This window comes from Canis lupus, chromosome 1 (genome assembly GCF_048164855.1).
Source record: "Canis lupus baileyi chromosome 1, mCanLup2.hap1, whole genome shotgun sequence".
Lineage (NCBI taxonomy): Eukaryota > Metazoa > Chordata > Mammalia > Carnivora > Canidae > Canis > Canis lupus.
Genome location: NC_132838.1, coordinates 61,562,646 through 61,587,852, shown reverse-complemented (window position 1 = coordinate 61,587,852; position 25,207 = coordinate 61,562,646). Strand labels below are relative to the sequence as shown.

The window sequence follows — 25,207 nt, the reverse complement described above, 5'->3', positions numbered from 1 at the left end:
ACATATATTTGGAACTTATTAACCTAAGCTTGCATTGAAAATTAATAGTTATGTATAAGTTGTTTTTTTTGCTGTTTGTTAGATTTGTTAATTCTACTATGCAAATAGTCATTAGTGAAACATGTATTTCATAAAAGAAGATAAAGGATACTCTCTGTGTGTGTGTGTGTATATATATATACATATATACATATATATGTGTAAAGATTTACTTTAGAGAGACTGATCATGTGTACATGTACATGTTGAGGGGTGGTGGGCAGAGGGAGAAAGAGAGAATCTCAAGCAAACTCCCCACAGAGTTCCAAGCCTGAATATGAGCTCAGTCTCAGGACCCTGAGATCATGACCTGATCTGAAATCAAGTCAGACACCTAACTGAGCCACCCCAGTGGCTGTGAGTGCATATTAGTTTGTTTGTTTGTTTGTTGATTTATTTATTTATTTATTTATTTATTTATTTTAAACTTCATTTTTTAAAAGATATATTTATTCATGAGAGAAACAGAGAGAGAGAGAGAGATTGGCAGAGACATAGGCAGAGGAAGAAGCAGGCTCTTTGCATGGAGCCTGATGCGAGATTTGATCCCGGATCCTGGCAGATCCAGATTCCTGGCAGAATCACGACCTGAGCCGAAGGCAGCTGCCCAACCGCTGAGCCACCCAGGCCTCCCAGTGTATATTATTTTCAACTACTCAAAAGAAAGTTTGTTTTTGTCCTAGACATTCATTTGAGGTTGACTGTCCACTGTCCACTAATATGCTATATAGTTATGTCGGTAGTCATCAGTATATACAATTATTTTGTGTGTACTATGTGGTATCTCTGAGAGCCTGTCATAATATATATATATATTTCTACATATATTCTTATATATGTATGCAATGTGAAATGATAAATTGTCCTTTAATGATAATTTATAAAACAGGAAAACCACTGATAAATTACCTCACTGGTTTCAGAAATTTTAGTATATAAGTTAAACCTAAATCCTTAAAAGCACTTTAGCAATAAAGTTTGAAAGAAATCCTTATTTTAACTTGTATACAATTGTTATATATAAATTTAATTTGTTTTAATTTAAAAGCATTAATTTTCTTTGTTACAGTTACTCAGTAAAGGTAAGAACATAAAATGCCTTTCTGGAAGTTTCTGAATTATGTATTCTTCAGAACTAATTTGAATATAAATTTTTAGTACAGGTTTATCAGGTATAGTTGCTAGTGTATCAGTTTTTCTTGACACAAAATGATGCCTCCCAGGTTTATTCTTTGTTTTAAAAATGTGGTTAGATATTGGATTTATAGAAATACTCATTGAAGTATTATAGAACAATCATGATGACATAAATTGTACCTAAGAGCCAAACTGAAAATATAACCAACTTTATGAAGAAGTTGCTGAAAAGTGCAGGTTTGTAAGATATGCATGTATATGTACACATATAAATGGACAAATAAATAAATGTAAAATTTAAAATATATAAATTATATATGTAATTTTTATAAAAATTATTATATAAATATAAATAAAATAGCTGATCTAAAAATGCATTATGCATTTTTTCCCAGTTTTAGCAATAAATTTCTTACAGAGTTTCCAATTTCAGTTATTAGTAACTCAAGTTGAGATTTGGGTTATTTAACACTATCTTAGCAAAAGGGGACTATGCAAATATCCTGAAGAGCTGATGAACTCAAACTTTTTAATGTGATATAATCATTGGCCAAAGCCAAGGATACCAAGCATATAGAAATACACTCAGTATTAAAATGTAAAAGCTTTATTACATGTGTACTTGTACATTTATATTTTCATACAACAGCTATCCCTTTCATTCCACAAGGCATTAAATTACAATATTAACTTTACTCCTTTGTCTTGGAAGGTATAAATATTACCTTGAGATTTATTCTTTCTACAGTATTCAACATTCTGACTTTTTAACTTATGTAATTAGAATGTTTACAGTAACTTGTTAGGCCACCACATTAATTTTGAAGTAGCAGTTCACAGCTAAAGATTTAGGTAAGTTGGTTTGATTATTTTAAATTAGTTGCATATTCATTAATTATCAGTTTCTCCTTTTTATGCAGAGGTATCTACCTACTGACACTATAGAATCTGGCATCCACCCGGTATATTTTTGCAGCACTCACTACATTGAAATGCTCCTGAAGGTGGAGGTGCCACTTGTGTTTTCAGCTTTTCACATGTCTGGTTTTGCACCATCCCAGGTAATCCATAGGAAGTAGTGTTTCTTCAGCTCCCAAATCTGTGTCTTTAAAGAAAATTAAATTCTCATCAAACATAGGAAATATAAGTTAATAAGATCATTTTGTAAGTATTCATACCTTTTTGTTTAAATTTCTGAACTGAACTGAATTGTTTCCCCTAGGTCTGTTAAAATATATAGACTTCTTTATAGTAGACCCCTGGCATTCATATTTCAAATTCAACTTCAGCTATTCAAAGACATAGACATCTGGAAGTCTATGACATGTAGGCAGGCTTTCTAATGGAAGTAATACCTACCTCATAAGGTTAATGTAAGGATTAAATGAAGTAACTAAGGGTAAGAATTCTTAATGCTGAACATGTGTCTGGTATTTGAGATACTGTGTCTTAACCTAACAAGAAAGCCTTGCTCTCTGTTTCTGCTCTTGGGATCTGGGAAGGAGTCATCATTTTTCTTTGGTAACATGCAGTGGTCACAGATAGCTCCCTCCTGTGCATGGGCAGTCCTTCATTGATGGAGGGGTGGATTATTTCTTCACTGTTATAGACACGCTAAAACTTAAAATTTTAGAGCCTAAACCTTTTTCTATTTTTGGAATTAAATTTTTAGGTCAGAGTTCCAGAAGGTGGAAATACTTAACCAAAAGATATGAATACTTTTAAGACTCTTGACACATATTATCAAATTGCTTTGATTTTACTCTTCTAACAGAAATGATACTTCTAAAAATATCTGTTCTTCAGGTCTGAGTATTTGGATTTTTTTGAAACTAATAGCTAAATTAATAGAAAATTGCATTTTCTCTTTTTAAAATTTTGTGGGTTTTTACACATTAGCAAGGTTGGCTATAATTCCATAGTCTTGATAATAGTTGAATCTTAATTGCCCACCTGTTTTAATGTGTTTCTTATTGATTCGAATGTTCTTTAAAAGTAACCCCACTATCCAGATCTCTTAAATTCCTGTTATGTATTTGATTTACTATTGTAATTTATTGCTTATTTACTATTAGTGTTTATGTCTTTACTATTTTATTATTTATTCCATTTTTCTTATTACTTCATGTCTTCATGCTTGGTAAGAATAAACCTATCATATATTTCCTAACACCCTCCTAAAAAAAGCTAATTCAGCTATTTCTATTCATTGTGTTTTGTACCTTCTAAAGTGATTTTTCCCAGTTCGAATTGGGCATTTGGATTTGGATAAAATTTAAATTGCTAATATGTTCACTTTTCTCCAAGTAATTTATAGTTTATGCCCTTACAGTACTCATCCTTCCTCTCTAGGAATGTATTAAGTTTTTCCATTTATTTTCTTTGTATTATGTTTTACTAAAGTTGCATAGTTTTTTTTTTTTCATATAGATGTAATGTATTTTTTATTATAGATATTTCTAATTAGAGTAGCTTGAGATCTTTTTTTTTTTTAAGATTTTATTTATTTATTCACGAGAGACCCAGAGAGAGGCAGAGACATAGAGGGAGACGCAGGCTCCCCATGGGAAACCTGATACAGGACTCGATCCCAGGACCTGGGGATCACAACCTGAGCCAAAGGCAGATACTCAACCACTGAGCCACCCAGGTGTTCTGAGATCTCTTTTTCAATTTTATTTCCTTTGTGGTTACTGTTAATAATTAGTAAAGGCATCAAATTTTTGATAATCATGAATTTGTACATTTTTTTTCTAGATTTGTGTTTTTTTCCTTTTTAATGTGTGTTATTTTTAATTAAACTTTGTAATTTTTCCAGAATCATTCTAAATAGTGGCTTGCTTGTTTAGGCTTGAACAATTATTAGGAAATCATCCAGTATTTCACCATTAAGAGAATTATTCCCCGTCATGCTATGAAAGAATTCTTCTACTTTATGTAAAATACTGAATTTTGATTCCTTTCTTTTAATCAAATAAGAATGTTGGATTTTGTCAAGTTCCTTTAGGGTTAAAATGATCTTGATCTTGGAGTTTATTTGACCTATTTATGTGACCATTGATAGATTTCTTCACAGTAAGCCATCCTTGCATTCCCTTGGATTTGTCCTTCTGGCAATCTTTTCCTCTTAACTAAACAATATAGTTTTTGGTAATGTGCCTTTAGACTTATTTTGAAGAGTCCTTATGTCACATAATTACATTTACTTGGATCTGGTTGCTGTGCCTGTTGAGTTTTAAATTTCCTGAAGTTAATAAGTCTAAATATACAAGGAATTGCATGTAATGGAAAGGAATATTCTTTCTTCGCCAGTTGTGGCTCGCTCTTGTCATGTACCTAAAACACTTTTGGGGATTTTGATTCATAAAATGTTTAATTTTGGTTGGAAGTAGATACTTAAAATGTTCACTTATAATAAGCTCAGTAATCTATTCTTTCTACTCTTCTAAAAATCCAAGCTAGGAAACAAAATGTTCTTGAGAACTCTTTTTGTTATTCTAGTCTTCAGTATTATAATGTTTATTGTCTAATGCTCCAATCATTTATTAGGTCCTAGTATATATCCTTTAATTTTAAAATGGACACCACAAACTGTGGGAAAAAACTTGCAGTACCTCAGGCCTCACAGTATCATTTGATACCTCTTTATCATTTTGGTGTTTATCAATTTGAAATTGCATATATATAGCAGATTTATGTAATAAAACCCACTACATTATTTTAAGCAGTAATGTTTTGTTTTGTTTCTTAAATTATCTAATGGAAAAATGCCTTTTTAATGGCTCATGATGTGAGATTATAATTTTGTGCCTTAAATATGTATCATTGTTTTGTTGATATTATTTGCCATTTTACTGCTAATTATAAAATATGAAACAACTTTTAAGTAACTAATAAGTATAGGTGCTTAAGTAATCACTTTCGATACAGATTTTGTATTTCAAAGCTTATTCATTTTGATCTAATTAGGAGCAGTGCTTTTTGAAGTTGTGTATTTACAGACACTAAGGGATTGGTTGATTAATGAAGGATTTGTGAGCAGGTTGCTAAAAACATACACATATCTCTAGAGTGAAAATATATGTTCAACTAGAATTTAAAAAATTAAAATAGAAATATATGTTGATTAGAATTTAAGAGTAACTGGGAGTTGAAAATAGAAATTCAAATATATAGTCTTTTTAAATGAACAGAAAAATCACATATTCTGATTAACTTTGTAACCAATTTTATCCTTTGGTAAAGCACTTTCCTTATTGTACCTTATTTAACTTTCCTAGCTTAAGAAGTACCACATATCTTTAATGATTTATCTCTGTAATTCCTTGGGGTTATTATTCTGCATATCATTATTGTACTATACTCTGTCAGCAAATGGGCTAACACAGATAATCCTCTTATAGAATATATTTTAGAAAAATCTTATGGTTTTTTTTTTTATCACTTAAAGGATCCTGGATATCACTCCAACACAATATACAAATGTATTTCCTGTTTTTACAACTACATGGCATTCCACCAAGGATAAACCATAATTTTATAACCAAGCCCCTCTTTACAGACACCTGCATTATTTATAGTCTTTTGATACTATGATCAGTGCTATAACAAACATTTAAGTATTTTCAAATTTTTGTCAAATTATCTCCAGGATAAATTTCTATAAATGTGATTGCTGGCCTAAAGGGTAAATGCATATATGATTTTGCTAGACACTGCCAGATTCCCTCTTTTAAGTCCAAAACTGTACTGCATTTTCAGAACTAAGCAGCTGAGTTCTTATATTCATTGAAAAACTATTAGCAATGAAATGGTTTACAAAGAAAGTGAAACAAACGGATTATGTTTGTTTTTATAGTAAACCAATGTTCCTTAAACCTAATTACATTTTAAAACATTTAAATGGTTTTAGGCCTATAAAGAAAGAAAATCACTTGTATGATATACATCAAAATCTACTACAACCTTCCTAGGAAATGCTGCTTCAACTGTACTCAAGCTGCTAAAAGACATTAAGATACAACACTGAGACATATATAATTATTTTATCTGAGGTAAATTACTCTCACTTGTGTCTAGATTTTTTAAATGATTGCTTATAGGGAAGGAATGAGCCAAAGAGTCAGGGAATATATTTTGCTTTTGTATTTTTACTTTGGAATCATTTAAATATTTTATATAATGAGACAAATACATGTAACCAACAAAATAAACAAGTTCTGCCCCTAAGAATATAAAGTCAGACTGAATCAAATGAACCTAACAGTACACATTTGATAGTATAAACTCATGAGAATGACTTTAAAATACAGTAATTTGACTGTAAGTTTCAAGTGATATGTTGTCTAAAGACAAAGAGCAGCAAAAATCCTGTTTTAAGTAATCATATTGCTTGTGTTAATGCTAGTATTCTAAGATTTTTTTGTCTTGTGTGATAGATTAAAAAAAATCGATGTAATTGGTAACAGATTTTCTGCATGTTTTAAAGCAAACACAGGTATAATTTATAGCAACTTATGATGTATTTTCTTTTAAAAGTTTAAAGAAGGGGACCTTCAGGAGAAAAGGTACTGAAGATCCTTATTACAAGTTTTGAAACTGGTTCATGTACTGTTTTCCTTTATATATATATACAAATATATATGTATATATATATATATTTGTATATATATATATTTGAAAATGTTCATAATAAAAATGCTTTATGAATTTATCATTCTGCTTGGACCCATGCTATCTCCTTTATCCTTTTAGAATTCTAGATTGTTAGCTGATTTGGAAACCTTTTCATTCTATAAAGAGAAGTTATTTGCTTAAGGTTTAAATACTGTGACTCATTGCTCACTTTTCTAGGGGAATACGATTTTAGAATTCTATTATAGTTTAATAATTCTGAATCATCTGGCACACAGAATAGCTGATACAATTTCTGCCAAGTGCAGAGGGACATATATTTAAAAAGTGTACATCTCTCCTTTGAGTGTCAGCTCTTTGAGAGCAGGAACTAAATGTCTTTTGTTCACTTAAGAATTATAATGTTTGTATATTAGGTATTTGATAAATATTATATGAATAATAAACACCTGTACTTTGTTATCAAACAACATTTATATAGCACCTTATATGCTTTCAAAGTGCTTTCAGTTATAATCTCATTTTCCCTTCCTAAATTTCTCATATGTAGACATTAGGCATTATTTCTGTTTAATGGAAGAAAAATAGGCAATGTACAGAAAACAATGCTTGAAGTTATATAAATTCCAGAAAACTGCTTATAGTTTTAGGGAAGCAGTTAATAGTTAACTGCTTATAGGGAAGCAGTTAATAGTTAACCTAGTTAATTAATAACTAGGTATAATGAAGCACCAATTGCAGATTCTGGGGTGATTTTCTTAACCAATAAGGATAAGCATCTCCCTACATATATTTTACCTTCAGATATCTTTGTTTGAACCACACAGAGTTGTGAGGTTTCAAGATCAAAATGAGTTGAAGATCAGCAGTTTCACACCATCCAATCTGTAGAACAATAGGGCTGCTGAGAAAGAAGATGGACAAAAGCTGAGACCCCTTCATCTCTGTCTATGTTGTACTCACCCCTAAAACTGACAGCTGAATGGGAACTGCTTTTTCTGGCTTCAGGGATCATTTGTACTAAAAGCTACCCTTCGTTTCCTTCTCAATTCATCTGAGACTCATTTTTATTAACATAGCATGGCCATAGATGCTTGGCATTAATAGCTATAGCAAAGAGTGGAGACAGAACCCTGGCAGCAGGGAATTAAGGGAATTAAAAGTATTACTGCCAGTCAAAGAACTACTGACTGCTTCAACCTGTCTAGTAAAGAAAGAGTAGAAGATATTTTCTCCCCAGTTCAGTAGAGCCATATTATGTGGGCAGTGGAAGTTTGGTAATGAACTCTGCATGCCAAGCTACCCTTCAGGTCAGGACCTGGGAGAAGAATCCTATTAGTGCTAAGACGAAAGTTGGGACAAAAGGAAATTAAATATATTCTTCCTGTTGATAACATTGGACATTCATAGATAAAATTCAATACTGAGTTAACTCATAGACTCTATTACTAGACTTTGGAGCATGATAGTATTTATAAAGCAAAATTTTGTACCTAAGAATTGAAATATGGTAAAAAGCCAGAAATATTAACCACCATTAATATTTGGTGACACTTAGTTGGCATTATCAATAATAGAAAATACGAGTGGAAAATGAGATGAAAAGATATGCCCATAGGAGCTGAAAGTAAAATGTGAATGGTTGACATAAGTAATAACATATGGGAAAACAAAAATTCATTAATAGCATCTGGTATGGGTTGAATTGTGTCACCCCACCCCCAAAATTCATATGTTGAACTCTTCACCACCACTACTCTCAGAATGACTGTATTTGGAGACAGACTCTTTCAAGGAGTAATTAAGCTAAAATGCGACATTAGGGTAAGGTCCTAATCCAATTTGTCTGCTGTCCTTAGAAGAAGAAATTTATGCAGAGGTAGCCAGAGGAAGACCATGAGAAAGCATAGAAGACTGCCATCCAGAAGGCAAGGAGAGAGGTCCCTGCCAATACCTTGATCTTGGATTTCTGCACTGTAAGGAGATGAATTTCTGTTATTTAAGTCACCTAGTCTGTGATACTTTGTTGTGGCAGCTTAAGCAGACTAATACATCATGGTCAAGCCACTTAATGGTAGAATCAGCATTCCCCAAACTGAATCAGATCTAAAAAATAAGTTTTAGAAACTCTTCAATAATATATCTTGAAAAGGACAAAACGATAGAACTAAAAAAGGAAGATTTGTGTATGTTTTTTAGATCTGTAGCAAATGGAGATAAGCCATTATATCTGTTCCCATTCCCTGCTCTTTACCCCCCAAAAACAAAAGTATATGACAAGAAATGCAATAAAGGAAATCTTTCCTCAGTGGTAATTTATAAATCATAAATGAAAACTAGAATACTGGAAAATAATTATCTTAGTTTCCTAGGACTACAGTATCAAAATAGTATGAACTGGGTGGCTTAAAGCAACAGAAACTTACTAACTTACAGTTTTGGGGGATGGCAGCCCAGAATGAAAATGTTAGCAAGGCTGTGTTCCCTCTAAAGGCCCAAGGGAGGGATCCCTGGGTGGCGCAGCGGTTTGGCGCCTGCCTTTGGCCCAGGGCGCGATCCTGGAGACCCGGGATCGAATCCCACGTCGGGCTCCCGGTGCATGGAGCCTGCTTCTCCCTCTGCCTGTGTCTCTGCCTCTCTCTCTCTCTCTCTCTCTCTGTGACTATCATAAATAAATAAAGAAAAAAAATTAAAAAAAAAAAATAAAAATAAAGGCCCAAGGGAAAGAACTGTTCGATGCCTCTCTCCTAGTTTCTGGTAGCCTTGGATGGTTTTTGGCTTGGAAATGTATCACTCCAGTGCTCTGTCTTCACATGACACTCCCCACGTGGGCCTCTTCATCTTCCCTCTGTATATGTGTCTCGCTCTTCACATTTTCCCTTTTTATCTGATACTATTCATATTGGAATAGGACTCTAGTGATCTCATTTTATCTTGATTACCTCTGCAAAAACCCTGTTTCCAAATATTGTCACATTCACAGGTACTGTGGGTTAGGACTTGGACATACTTTTGAGGGACAAACACAATTCCACCCGTAACACTAATGTACCAACATGCTAGCAGTGTTAACAACTGTGCCATCGTCACTGTGGGTATTTTTTTTTTAACTTTTCTATTTTTTGCTGCAATGTGCATGTATTCTTTTTATAGTCTGAACAATCTGAATGTTATTCAAAAAGTAAGATAAATGATTTTTGTAAAAATCTCACTTTTAAATTATTTTTGTACTAGCTCCCAGTTTTTATGTTATATAATCCTGTTTGGTTTAAATTATTTTCTGATTCAGCAAGAGTCCATTTGCATTAATGTAACATTTAGCAATCTGTCATCTGCATAATTATACATCTGTGATTATAGGTAGGGTAGAAGAAACTTCTCTCTGAATTAAAATGGTCTGTTAACATTTGTTATCTGTAGAGAGCACACTGATATTGGTGGTAAGAGGAGGACTATATGAATAAAGTAGGCATTTAGCAACAGGTATATGAGCAGTGTGAACACCATCAGTTACCTCTAGGTCCTGAGTCCCCAGGCTATGAGGGTTTTCTCACACATTAAGCAAATAGATGAAGCATCTCAGTAGGCAGGATGTCATTCTATCTGCATCAGACACCAACCTCTTCATTGGTTTTGTGTGGCCTAGTGGTTAGTGCTTTTTATTTTTTATTTTTTTAAATATTTTATTTATTATTTATTTATTTAAGTCACAGACAGAGAGAGAGAGAGGCAGAGACACAGGCAGAGAGAGAAGCAGGCTCCATGCACCAGGAGCCCGATGTGGGATTCGATCCCGGGTCTCCAGGATCGCGCCCTGGGCCAAAGGCAGGCGCCAAACCGCTGCGCCACCCAGGGATCCCTGGTTAGTGCTTTTTAAAAGTATGGTTTTACAAGCTTTCTAATGAACTGACTTCTTTTTTTTTTTTTCTTCTAGATTTGCCTACTATGGATAACGCAGTGCTTTTGGAATTATTTAGATTGGATAGAAATCTGCCATTATATTGCTACTTGTGTTTTCCTTGGTCCTGACTATCAAGTGTATATCTGCATAGCTATTTTCAAACATCTGCAACAAGATATTCTGCAGCACACTCAGACTCAGGATCTGCAGGTTTTCCTGAAAGTAAGTAACTTTAGCGGGAAAATGATGGTCAAGAGTTCATAGCTAACTTTGATGGGAGGCTTGAGTCAGACACTTTTCTCAACAATCATCTAAAAAAAACCTTAAGAGGTGGTACTGTCATTCTCATTTTAGAGATGAGGGAACTGAGGCATCAACTTAAATTGTTCAAGATGGCACACTAGGGAGTGGTGGGACTGGAGCTGTGAAACAGCTAAGCTGTGTGCTAGCCAGTGTGCTATCCCACAAGATGTATTGTCTGTCTGTCTATATATATTCTTTATATCTTATCTGGTCACTGAAAGTTCAAGTTACTGTGTTAAGACAGAGTTTTAAAACATTTTTTAAAACATTTAATGTAAGTTCCTGTACCTTCATATTCTAATTTTTTTTAAACTTTCACCTATTTTTATAAAATGTTTCCATGAAAGATTATTCTATAATAGCATTCTTTTAAAAAAGTCACTATATTATAGAAGTTAATATTTTAAAACAAGATATAACTTATTTTCTCTCTCATAATAATGTGAGTTTTGAAGCTGTGGACTTTAGGAAATACAGTTATATAAATACATGCTTATGTACAATTCTTGATAGAAATCCAACTCTATTTAAGTTAAAATCTTTCCTTGCATTTGAAGTATGTTTCCCTCCACCTGCTCCCCTCACCATCCTACAGGAACACATAATGCATACATACACTAAAACCAGCATTTGTCCTTTGCTAGGTTTTCTCTAGATCCACAAATAATTTCTATGTTAATTAGTTTTATCATTCTCCTTTACCGCTAGATACTTGTCAGAGCTATTTTCCCTTTAATAATGATTTTCTATATAAATAAATGTCATTGATTATTCAAGATTGCCAAACTATCCAGCTGAATTCAAAATATCTCTAACTTTATTGTTTTATTTCATAAATACTGAATTCAAAAGATCTCTAACTTTTATGTATATCACTAGATTGTGATCTTAGGAAATTTTTATTTTTTTTAAGAGAACGAGAATGAGCATGAGTGGGTGGGGGTGAGGGGCAGAGGGAGAGAGAATGAGAGAGAGAGAGAATCTTAAGTCCATGCCCAGCAGGGAGCCTGACACAGGACTCCATCTCAAGGCCCAAGATCATGACCTAAGCCAAAATCAAGAGTTGGGTGCTCAACTAACTGAGCCACCCAAGCGCCCCTTGGGAACATTTTTAATGAAGAAATATTCCAAGACAATGATTGTACATGTAAAAGGAAAACATAGGTAGAAAAAGAAAAAAATTATCTGCAAGAGTTAATTTGTAGAACAGAGGTGGTTAAACAAATGGGGATGATGTTGAAGACAAAATGTTGATTCCTTTTTAGTAAGGAACACTTTCACCACTACTGTGGTCAATTATAGGAATTTCAGAGTTTGAAACTTTCCCAAGCCCTTACACTAACACTGTCATTTTCTAATCTTGTATCCCACTTTAGTTTCCCTTACAGTGTTTGTCACTAGCTGAAATTATTTTATATATATTTTTGCCAGTCTACCTCAGTATAATGTATATGTTCCACAAGAACAGTGATCTTGTCCATCTCATTTACTAATGTATTTTCAATGCCTTGAACACTAGGCATTGTTCAAGTACCTAATACATATTTGTTGAAAGAGTAAACAATACAAATAAAGGGAAAGAGGAATATTTAATAACATTTAAATAACAAACATTTAATAACAAACATTACTGAATTCTTTAAATCTAATTATTGTTGGTGATCATTGCAATTTCTTCTCTTTGTTAACTACTTCGTGATAATGCTATCTGTTTAAAACTAAAGAATTTTCCAATGAGTGGGAAAAAGATTACTACTCAAGTCCTATTCAAATTACTAAAATTTTAATTGAATTGGTTTAAATCCAAACTAAGAACATGTTGGCAAAGAATTAATTTTAGCACTTGTCCTGGAACTGACCTTACTCCTGTTTGCATTCATCTGAGGGATTAAGAAAAATATCTTTCTGATATTGGAGTTCATTTCATTTTTTGTTTAATTTTCAGCAGGTAGGTCTCAAGTTCAGTGATCTCTTTTGGTGGACGGTTATTCTTCTTGTGAGATAAACTCCAGTGTGGTTTTTTTAAATATGCATTTATATACCCCTTCAACTACTCTATTAAGCTCTCTTATGACCTGTTGTTTTCCATGTATATAAGCATATATAGACTCTTTTCCACTTATTCACATATTAAACAATAATGAAACTTTAATAAAGTGATTTTCATTTTTCCTTCCCTTGGAAGACAGCCCAAGTCAGAAATAGTTATATGATTTGAAAATTTCTCATTCAGCTATGGTTATAAGGATTAAACCTGGGGAATTATGTTTTATACTTTCTAACCCAGAAATCTCAGACTTATACAAAGGATGAAAAAAACTTAATGATTTTCCATAAAACTATATACTACAGCTGTAATACTATTCTTATATAGTTATTTCCTGACTATACATATTGAAATATGATTGCTTCTGAAGAGATAAAATAGATCAGAAGACTTTTACTTTTTAGTGTATTTGTTGTTTTTATTTTTGAAGAATGGATCCATACTTCTTTCATAATAAAACTTTTTAAAAGGATATTGAACCATCATACAAAAATAGATAAGCATCTATTGTAAGTGTAGTCAAATAATCAGGCCCAGTTGAAGTTTCCAAAATATTGAAAAATCACAAACATGTTTTCAACTATTACCAGCTATTCTGAGAAACTTCGGGTAATGAGATGGCTCTAAAAGATCGAAAATATGCAGTTAAAATTTTCCTGGTTTAAGTTTCATTTATTGACAGAAAGTGACATGATATAAACATTGCCTTAGGAATAATAGTAATCAGTCTGAAGTATATGTAGTATAGAGATAATATTAACCTGTTTGTATTTATTTGGATTTAGGCTCAAATTAGGTGTTGGGGGTCTAGACTTGTTGCCCATGTTTCTGACAGCCCACTGAGCAATTCTTTGTGATCTGTGTCTTAAAAAGATTTGGAACTTAGACCATGTGGTGAATGAACATGAATAGTCTGGCTAAGCTTACTTAAAAAATATTCCCCCAACCAAAAAAAAAAAAAAAAAAAAATCCCTCTTTAACCTAAACCACTGAATGATTAAATGAATGGATGGCATGGGCATAAAATGATTATCAGTAAGGTATTTCCTGAGTTTTTCACGGTTATCTTTGTAGATACAACAAGTATGTGGGTTTGCTAATAGAGCAGTCTTATTATATTTTATGTATAATAAGTGCATTATTCCCACACTGTGGTGATTGATAGATCAGTACTGAGCTAAGACAACTTTTGAAGGTACGCTGGAGGGCTTAGTAATTGGACTTAGGGTCCTGGATGTTTTTATCTTGACAGATGATGGTTCAAAAAAAATCTGTGGCCATCACATTTACCAGAATGAAAAACATCATCCAGAAAAATAAATATAGGACTCTCAAATATACCAGTGAGCTTGAAAGTCAAAAGGTTTTCTTTTTAAGTGGAATCTCTTTTTCTCTCTCTCTTTCTCTCTCTCTGTCTCACACTCACACACTCGTGCAAGCAAGCCAGTTTAGAAGGAGTTTAATAGTATTTTAGAAGAACCACTGTTTTAGCCAACTGGCTATACTGAGTATCTCTCTAGCATGATAATAGGCTGGCAATGATCTTGGTTTTAGTTTGTGAATTCAATTGAATTCAACTTGGGGGAAACTTCACTGAAATGCCAGACTAAGAAAAGATTGCCTTCCAGTGAAAATCAGCTGTGAAGGCTCAAAATACTTAATTAAAATGCTTCAACTAAATCCTGCACGTTATGGCAAAATCAATTTATAATTATGAAAAAATCAGATTAATTTCAATCCAATCAGTAAATTGTCAAGAGGACTGTTGTTGTTCCTGCAGCTGTTAGCAGAACATGTTGACAGGGTAAGGAATGGAGATCAGACTGAGAAACGTGAATTGCTAAGTTTTCAAAAATACACAGTACAAAAGATAATTCACCGTCTGAGGGAATAGATGAAACACGTTCAGTTTTATGTTAACTGTGGTTGGCAAACTGGTGCTTTTCATTGTTCTTGTATCACTTGAGTTTGCCTGCATTCAAATTCTGGCTCTGTCACTTGGTAAACTTGGGCACATTGCTTGCTGAACCTCTCTGTGCCTCAGTTTTCTCATCTGTATAATTGGGTGTGAAATAATACCTATTACATGGAATTATTGAGGAATTAGATGGTATCTTTTTTTCTTCATTTATTTAAATTCAGTTAACCAACATACAGCACATCACCAGTCTCAGATGTAAGAGTTCAGCAATTCATTAACCGCATATGACACCCAGTGCTCATCACATCACGTGTCCTCCTTAATGGGTTGCTGGAGGGGAGGTGGATAGGGGGATGGGATAGCTGGAGGATAGCTTTGTGTAAAATACTTCTAGAACATTTTCTGGCACATAGAAAGTGCTTTAAAAAAAAGCAATTATTTGAATATCTACATCTCTGTTGCATCCTTCTCTTGTTATTAACTGAAGAAAAAAACATGTGTAGAGAACATAGCAAAGGAAATAGGCCTTTCTCCTGAGTCCATAGCTATTTACTTTGCTCCCATTTATTCTTCTCTAGCGCCTTAGACATCATAGTATATCGTAGTAATACCTGGCATATAGTTCAGATCTAGGTCAGGATCATTTTTTTTTTTTACATTGTATCTGATCAAGGCCTGTTCCCTCATTTACCCAGCCAGGATTGGATCATCTCTGTAGTCATCACATACGCTCATATATCCATCCCTCAGCTGAGTTAAAACCTATTTATTTATTTATTTTTAATTTTTTAATTTAAATTCAATTTAGTTAACATAAAGTATATTATTAATTTCAGGGATAGAATTTAGTGTTTCATCAGTTGCATGTAACACCCAATGCTAATTACATCAAGTGCCCTCCTTAATGCCCATCATCCAGTTACCCCATGCCCCCACTCACCTCCCTTCCAGCGACCCTCAATTTGTTTCCTATAGTTAAGAGTTTTTTACGGTTTGCCTCCCTCTCTGTTTTCATTTTATTTTTCCTTCTCTTCCTCTTTGTTCATCTGTTTTGTTTCTTAAGTTCCACTATGAGTGAAATCATATGGTATTTGTCTTTCTCTGACTGACTGACTTTGCTTAGCATAATATCCTCTAGTTCCATCCACGTTGTTGCAAATGGCAAGATTTCATTCTGTTGGATGGCTGAGGAATATTCCATTGTGTGTGTGTGTGTACCACATCTTTATCCATTTATCTGTCAGTAGATATCTGGGCTCTTTCCATATTTTGGCCATTGTGGACATCGCTGGTATAAACATTGGAGTGTGTGTTCCCTTTCAAGTCATTATGTTTGTATCCTTTGTATAAATACGTAGTAGTCCAATTGGTGGGTCATAGAGTAGTTATATTTTTAACTTTTTGAGGATCCTCCATACTGTTTTCCAGAGTAGCTGCACCAGTTTGCATTCCCACCAATAGTGCAGGAGGGTTCCCCTTTCTCCACATCCTCACCAACATCCATCGTTTTCTGAGTTATTAATTTTGGCCATTCTGACTGGTGTGAGGTGGCATGAGTTAAATACTTTTAAGAATCACATACTCTGGGGCGCCTGGGTGGCTCAGTGGTTGAGCATTTAGGTGCTCAGGACGTGACCCCCAGGATCTCAGGATTGAGTCCCACATCAGGCTCCCCATGAGGAGCTTGCTTCTCCCTCTGCTGTGTCTCTGTTTCTCTATCTCTGTCATAATAAATAAAATCTTTAAAAAAAAGAATCACATACTCTTCCCTAAATATTTATGAAACTCATATTCTATCCAGAACCACACACACACTATGTAAAGGCCCCTGATCCTGAGGATCATTAGTGTGCCTATTAAAACTGACATATCTAGACTCCTCCCTAGACCTACCAAAACAATTTTCATGACAGGCCTGAATTGGCAGATTTTAGTATAAAATCTCAAATAGCTTGAAACTTTTAGAACATGTAAAAAATGTTACCTTTCAAACTGGAATCCAGAATGCCAACTCCGGAGATTCAAAAGTTTTGGGGCTATGCTAATTATTAGAGCTCTTGTTTAAATGGTGTCATCTCCTATTGTGATTCAGTTAATGAACAATAAGCGTTCTTTTAAAATAATGAATATGCACTAAAACAGTTTTTCTGGCATTGGATTTTTATTTGGTTAGAATAACATATTACTATAATTTCTCTGCAACTGAGATATAGTTTTATTTTTTATTATTTAAAAAAATATTTATTTATTTATTCATGAGAGACACAGAGAGAGAGAGAGAGAGAGAGAGAGAGAGAGTGGTGGAGACATAGGAAGAGGGAGAAGCAGGCTTTTCACAGGAGTCCGATGTGGGACTTGATCCTGGATCCCGGGATCACGACTGGAGCTGAAGGCAGCCGCCCAACCGCTGAGCTACCCAGGCGTCCCTGAGATAGAGTTTTAATGAGGAGTTGATCAGTGCCAAATCACACATAATTTGAATGAAGAGAATGGATAAATTCATAAATAGTTCCATGACTAGAGCAGTAACTGTTTAAAGTAAATTCTTGAACAGTAAGAATGGTCTTACTTCAATCCTATTTTTTTCCAAAAGCAAAGTGAAATAATCAAGAATCTTATAGTGAGAATGAATGAGTTAAGAAATAAAAGAATAAATAGCATTATAGTTATTTTTAAAATTAAGAGTAGAGTTCACATTTTTATGTTGGAAGGTATCAGCTCTAGCCTTAATGGTGTAATGTTATGCATACAACTTAACATCATTTAGTTCTTCTAGCTATGACATCAGATTTATAGATCAGAAATATTTTAATGTACCAACTATTCCTCCAAGTTACCCATATTTTAGGTGATACATGGCAAAATAAGTATAAGTTCTCCCAAGTTATTTGCAAGCTGTGGACTATTACTTATATGTGAACAGTGACATCCGAGGGAGGCCTTTATAAACATTCATTCCTACTGAGAATTGCATAGTGTGATATTTTTCCTAGTTGTATGCATTCATATGTCTCAACTATAAACTGATTGTCCCTAACCACAGTATCTGGTATAGGATAATTTATTTTTATCATTTTGAATTGCTTTTGTTTTTTGTTAGTAACTTTAACCTTTAAACTGTAATCTCTAGAAAGGCATGAATTGTCCAATTTTTAAATAACCTCCCAAACTCTGAACATAATACTACATTGGATCAGGTCTGATTTTTCTTCAGAATTTTTGTTTTACTTTGAAGGGTATGTATTGCATAGCTAGCATTTGGAAATGCTAAAAAAAAATTAGCCACATAATTTCCTTAAAGTCTCCAAGATTCTAAGTGAGTATTCCTACTGTTCTAATTTATTCTTGAGTGCCTCATTTGGGACACTAACCATTAAATTCAGAATTAGCACAGATATGCATTGTACCAACATTATGAGTTACAGACTATTGAAGGTTTTATGAACCTTCATTGCTGTAAAACAGATATTTCTTGCAACATTATAGGATCCTTTGATAAGCTTTAGGGTCTTTACTAATTAAAAATATGACCCATCATTCTGTAGTTGAAACTTTATCCAAAATATTAGGAAGATTTCATTTTGTAAGAGTTTATCTTTTTTTTAAGTTTATTAGAATTTTTTTAAAGATTTATTTATTCATGAGACAGAGAGAGAGAGGCAGAGACACAGGCAGAGACAGAAGCAGGCTCCATGCAGGGAGCCCGACATGGGACTTGATCCCAGGTCTCCAGGATCACGTCCTGGGCTGAAGGCGGCATTAAACCGCTGAGCCACCTGGGCTGCCCTAAGAGTTTGTCTTATTTTTTGTTAGCTGTAAAGCAAATTTGGTTTTAAAAACAGACAACCTTGTTTCAGGGACATGGTTTCACATACATACACAGCCTACTAGATAAAAAGCAATTACACATTTAGTAGCAATGTAAAACCCCACCTTATAACTGTAAAAAAAGTCAACTATTTAAAATTCATTAACTTAGAATTGTGTTTCTTTACTCAAGTGAATTAACTGCTCTTGTATTTTTTGACAGGAAGAAGCACTACATGGTTTTCGAGTGAGTGATTACTTTGAATACATGGAGATTTTGGAACAAAACTACAGACCAGTGGTGCTGAGAGACATGCGGAACGTTAGGGTGCAGAACACATAAAGGGTGGAGCATGGTTTAACGTCATGTTTCATTTGTTTGTAAAGGAAACAGAGGGACTTGATTGTTTTCTGTGTCTATAACAACATATGCTTTGTGAATACACATATTGTGAATCAATACTGAGACTTTTTCAATATAATAATATATTCAACTAGGTATTATCTCAATTTGTGACATGAAGTAAGTTAATTTTTGTTAAGTTCATTGTTTTGTGAGGTTGTTTTAGAATCAAATCTAATTTACTTACAGTTCTTTACATTTAAAAGGTAGTCCCAATCAACACCTCTTTCTTCACCAGAAGATTAAAATATTTTTTTTTCCAATGAGTTTTGAAACAAGCATCAATACTGTAAATAATTGTTTGACTAGCCAGGCAGAAAGAGTCCATAGAAACATGGAAGACATTTGTTTTCTTCATGTTTTATCTACACATATAAAGGAAAATAGACAAAACCACAACTACTTATTTTACATGCGGAGGAAATAAATGATATTTATCACGACAAATGCTAAAAAAACTATTGTTCTTAGACATAATTGTTTTTAGGAAGTGCTTTTGATACCTATATCAACTTATAATTTTTCATGGGAAATGTAGTAGGCTCTACATGGTTCATTTAAAAGACAGATTATTTATTTCACACTAATAAGCATTTGACTTTCATTTACTGTGCATTTTTCTTAGTGATAAATTTTATTTGTAGTTAACTTAAAAAATGTTAAGGAGAATAATTTCTAAATTATTTTAAATGACTAACACGATGTTTTATTTAAATAGAAAGCTTTGCTCCAATGACAGAAATACAATATGCTAAAGTCTATTTTCTTTTAACTGTCACGTTTAATATATGAAAAATAATACATAAAAGAATTTTTCAGTTAGCAATTTTAACAAATTTTTTTGAATTCTAGGTAGTAGTCATTTTGTATGCATTACTTATATTTAAATATAAATCAACCATTAAAACCATTCTTAAACCTTTTTTTTTTTTTAAACGAAAAATAGCTCATCCACAAACTCCTTTTTCCTTTCAGTATCATGAAACAACTGGCACCATACAGTTTTCAGTTTTCGGATATTTGGCTATTGTAATATAAACATTCCAAAATTAGGTTTGATGCTGTAAATGCTAACAGCAGCTGCTCAGTAATGGTATTCTTAAAGGGCATTGGAAAAGTTGAGAAAAGAAAATTGAGCAAGTTAATTTGACATATTGCTCCCTTTAGCTCTGGTTAAGAGTTAAGTAAGAGAGTCCTACATTACTCAAAATACCAAGCTTAGTCTACTTTCAAACTTAATTTTGGAAAGCTGTAATACATATTTATGGTTTCATTTCTTCTCATTCTGTTCTTAACTTACTGTTATTGATACTAAGAAATTGCAGGTTTATTTCCTTTTTAAAAGCTCTTACATGGTAATTGGAAATACAAATGGAGAAGGAACTATAACTTAGTTTTATAATATTCATTGGTATTTTTGATTGGAAACTGAAGTAAGATCTAGGTAGTAACAGTTATATTTTGGAAAAGTGAATTCAGCTGGAGCCAGAAGGCAGTTTGTTTTCATTTGTTAAATAAATGTCTTACGAACAATGTCCTAGCAATTTGGTGAAATAAAATGGAAAATATGGTAGTTTATGTAGCTACCATTGTAAATAATTTTTGTACCTATTATTTTAAGAATACTCTTTAGAATAGGAATCAATACAACCTTGCCTAGCCTTTTTTTTTTTTTTTTAATTATTTAAAGTAGAAGTCCTTAGGACAGAGTTTATTTCTAATTTGTGAACAGGTACCTCATACATTTTACAAGATTCACTATAAGAAACTATTTTATGATAATGTAAACAAATTTGTGAAAATGTTTAATTGGTCATATATGAATCTATCAATACCTGTTTTCAAAATATCATCTCTGTTTTATGCCTCCTTATGATGCATAGGCACCTAAGGAATATGTGAAGGTAAAGTAAAACTCAGAAATTAGTCTAACCTTAACAGAATTCTACCCAAATTTATGATTATCAAATTATGTCATGCTCTAGTTGATTTTCCAATTCTAAGATGTTAAAGAAATTTCTTTGGTTATTCATTAAACAGACTTGTTTTCAGGATTGCACATATAATGAAATTTTTAATATTCAGGATATGATAAATGAAATAACAGCACTGCCACTCAGAGAGTCCACAGTCCTTATGGAGAGATGAATAATTTTAAACTGTGAAAATGCAGTTTTAAAGATGACAAGAGTTGGTCTCTGGATTCGGTGCCTTTGATAAAAACAGTTTTGATGGAGTAGTGGTTTATTTGGAGCAGGGCTAATTGATGCTGAGAGGAAAGACTGGAGAGTAGTCCTCCTAGGAGCACTGTTGAACAGGGAAAGAGGGTGGTTGCTAGAGAAGGCCTGGGGTCAAAAGACTTTTTGAAGATGGAAAATGGAAGCATGTTTATATGTGAATAGAAATGATGCAGTAGAGAAAGAAAAACATGCTAAAGAGTGAATGTCATGAGACTCCTTATTGGAAGAATGAAAACTGTTAATAACCATTTTGGAAGTTTGGGTGTTTTTTCAAATTAAACACACAGTTCACTACATGATTCAGCAATACTCCTTCTAGCCATTTCCTCCAAAGAAATAAAAAAATATGTCCATATAAAGGCATGCATGAATAATACAGTTTTATTCATCATAGTCCCATCTATGGAAACAACTCAAACCTCAACTGGTGAATGGATAAACAAATGTAGTTCATTCCATAAAATGGAATACAGCTCAGCATTAAAAAGTGCACACAAGGGATGCCTGGGTGGCTCAGTGGTTGAGCATCTGAGTTGGCTCTGGGTGTGGTCTCAGAGTCCTGGGATTGAGTCCTGCATCGGGCTCCCTGCATGGAGCCTGCTTCTCCTCCCTCTTCCTGTGTCTCTGCCTCTCTCTGTGTGTGTCTCATGAATAAACAAATAAAATCTTTTTTTAAAAAAAGTGCACACAAAAGGATACATATTATAGGGTTCTATTTATAAGAAGCTCTAGAAAAGGCATATCTATAGTGACAGAATGTTAGTGGTCCAGGGCTTAGGGCTGTGGGTGATTGTGAAGAAAGGGAATTTTCTACATAGAGGCAGAGGGGACATCTATATCAAAGTTGTAGTGATGGCTACATGACTGTATTTTTTTAAAGTACTTGAAATGTATGCTTAAAATGGGTGGATTTTAGTTTACATTTCACCTCAATAAAGCTGATTACCAAAAGATAAATCCTGCAAAGAGAAATTGACAAACCCATTATAATGGAAGAGTTTCAGCATTAGCAGTTATGTTAGCTGTAGGTTACTTGTGGATGCCTTAAACAAGTTGAGGGTGATCTTTTCTATTCCTATTTTGGTGAGAGTTTTAGGAATAGAATTTCTATTGGAAAATGATTTTATGTGAAAGTAATCTTTGCATGAGTTTCCCCTGTTTTTCATCTTATTGATATGGTAACTTCCCAACATTTCCTAATGCTAAACCACCCTTGCATTCCTAAGATTAACTTGCCTTGGTCATAATATTTTATCAGTTTTACATACTGTTAGATTTGATATTATGTTAGGAATTTTAATGTCTATGTTCATAAGGGATATTGATCTGTAGTTTTATTTTTCTGATTTTGATATCATGGTAGTGCTGGCTTCGTAAAATGAGAAGTGCTCATCTGTTTTCTAGAAGTTTGTATATAAATGGTGTTATATTTTTTCCTTCAGTGTTTGGTAGAATTACCCAGTGAAGCTTGGAATTTTCTTTGTGATAAGATTTTTGTGAAAAAATTAAATTTCTCTAATAGGTATCTACATGGCTATTCAAGATCTCTGTTCTTCAGTGAGCTTTGGTAATCTCTTTTAAGGAATTTCTCCATTTTATCAAATGTCGAATTTATGGCCACTGAGTTGTTCATACATTACTTTGTTACATTTTTAATATGGGTAGAATTTGACATCACTGCTCTCATTTTTGGTATTGTATCATTTGTATCTTGTTTTTTTTTTTCCTTGATCTGTCTGGCTAGAAGTTCATGAATGTTCTTAATTAGCTTTTAACAATTTCTCTTTTTCTGTTTTCTCTTCCACTGATTTTCACTCAGAACTTTATTACTTCCTTCCACTTACTTTCAGTTTCACTTACTCTTGTTTTTCTATTTCTTAAAGTCATTTAGTTAAGATCTTTCTTTTCTAGTATTGGTATTTAATGCTATGAAATTCCCAATAAATACTGCCTTAGCTGCATCCACAAATTTTGATATATTGTTTATAAATTTTATGTAGTTGTAAATATTTTATATTTTACCTTTTGATATATGGATTATTTAGAGATGTGTAATTTAGTTTCCAAATATTTTGAGATTTTTTCAGATCTAGTTGATCCCCAACAACACAGCTTTGAACTGTACAAGTTCGTTTATACATGGATTTTTTACATTGCAGTCCTGCAGATGTATTTTCTCTTCCTAATGACTTAACATTTCCCCCCTAGTTTAGTTTAAGAATATAATATGTAAAATATACAAAATATATGTATTAATTGACTGTTATCAGTAAGGTGTCCAGTAAACAGTAGGCTATTGGTAGTCACATTTTTGGGTGAGTCAAAAGTTATAGGTGGATTTTCCAGGAATTATGGGGGTGGGAGTGTCAGCTCCCATAAACACTGTGTGGTTCAAGGGTCAAATATATTTGTTATTGATTTTTAGTTTAATTTCATTGTGGCTAGAACATTCTTTATGTTAATCCTTTTAAATTGATTAAAACTGGTTTTATGTCCCAGATAATCTACCCATAAATGCTTTTCATGTAACTTAAAAGGAATATATATTTTTCTGCTTTTGTGTGGAGTAGTCTCTGAGTCTCAATTAGACTAAATTGTTTGGTATTGTTTGTCTTCTGTATCTTTATTGACCTTTCTGGCTATTTGTTTTAGTTATTGTGAGAGTAATGCTGAAATTAACTGAGATTGTGGATTTGTCTGTTTCTCTATTCAGTTCAATCAGTTTTTCCTTCATGCATTTTGAAGCTCAATTATTAGGTATATAAATTTTATGATTGTTATATACTTTGATGAATTAATTGCTTTATCTTTATGAAATAAACTGTTTATCCCTAGTAATAGGTTTTCTTTTGAAGTCTACATTCAATATTTAATAGTCTTTGGAATTTAATATTGATATAGCTATTCCAAGGTTTTGTTTTTTTGCTTAGGATTTACATGATCTTTTCCCATTATTTTACTTTTACCCTTTTGTATTTTTATATTTAAAGTGATTTTAATGTAGGGAGCATAAAATTGGGTCTGGGTCCACCCCTCCCCCAATCAGGCAAATCATGCCTTCTAATTAGGATGTTTAGACCACTTATATTTCATGTAATTATTGATATGTTTGGGTTTATATTTTATGTTTGCATTTATCATCTTGTTTTCTATTATTTCAACTGTTTTTATACCCATTTTAAATTTTGCCTTCCTTTGGAATGATTGTTTCAGTTGATTCCATATTATGCCCTTCATTGGTTTATTATATGGATTTCTTTCTTTATATAGTAGCGCAACTTGCAGGTTTATGGGACACATCTTTAACTATCCACAGTCCACCTTCAAATAATATTATACCATTTTGTCTTTAGTATAAGAACTTTACAACCAATAAACTCCCAAACCTTACTGGATCACTCTAATCCAAAGCATTCTCTCATTTCTCTTAAAATATAAAAGGTTTCTTAACTATCCTCCTATAAATAATTTTATAGTCTTATGCTATTTCTTATGTTATTATTTTGAATTTTTTTACTCTCATTATTTAATGCCAGCATTATTATTCAACAAATGTATCAGTAGTAGATATTTTTCTTTGGGAATGTCATCTCCTCAAAATTAAGTATATGTTTCAAAAGGACTGAGGCAAAGGTTAATTCCCATTTCCCAGAAATTCTAGCCTAGTGCTACGCACACAGCAGAATATCAGATTATTTTCTGAATGCAATATCAAAGTTTTTTTGAATTATTACAGTAATACAGAAGGAACATAGTTTGCTACCTTAGACCACAG

General features: G+C 33.0%; 1 protein-coding gene and 1 long non-coding RNA gene across 8 annotated transcripts in view; one reads left to right on the top strand and one right to left on the bottom strand.

Moving 5' to 3' along the window:
* Window positions 1-24,270, top strand: part of TBC1D32 (TBC1 domain family member 32) — a 211,736-nt gene extending 187,466 nt beyond the window's left edge. For 3 of the 5 annotated variants that reach the window (XM_072832057.1, XM_072832079.1, XM_072832085.1), the window contains 3 exons: window positions 2,097-2,237; window positions 10,745-10,933; window positions 19,013-24,270. In XM_072832057.1, the coding sequence (XP_072688158.1) occupies window positions 2,097-2,237; window positions 10,745-10,933; window positions 19,013-19,132 (450 nt within the window). In that variant the 3' untranslated portion in view covers window positions 19,133-24,270. Of the gene's footprint in view, window positions 1-2,096; window positions 2,238-10,744; window positions 10,934-19,012 lie in introns of those variants that run through there. The other 2 variants (XM_072832067.1, XR_012033870.1) reach the window with 2 other exon arrangements.
* Window positions 1-25,207, bottom strand: part of LOC140636712 (uncharacterized) — a 118,081-nt gene that overhangs the window by 58,268 nt on the left and 34,606 nt on the right. Inside the window, exons 3-4 of one of the 3 annotated variants that reach the window (XR_012033919.1) lie at window positions 7,609-7,714; window positions 2,160-2,281 (exon numbers count right to left, since the gene is read on the bottom strand). This is a non-coding gene — a long non-coding RNA (uncharacterized lncRNA). Of the gene's footprint in view, window positions 1-1,750; window positions 2,282-7,608; window positions 7,715-25,207 lie in introns of those variants that run through there. The other 2 variants (XR_012033924.1, XR_012033918.1) reach the window with 2 other exon arrangements.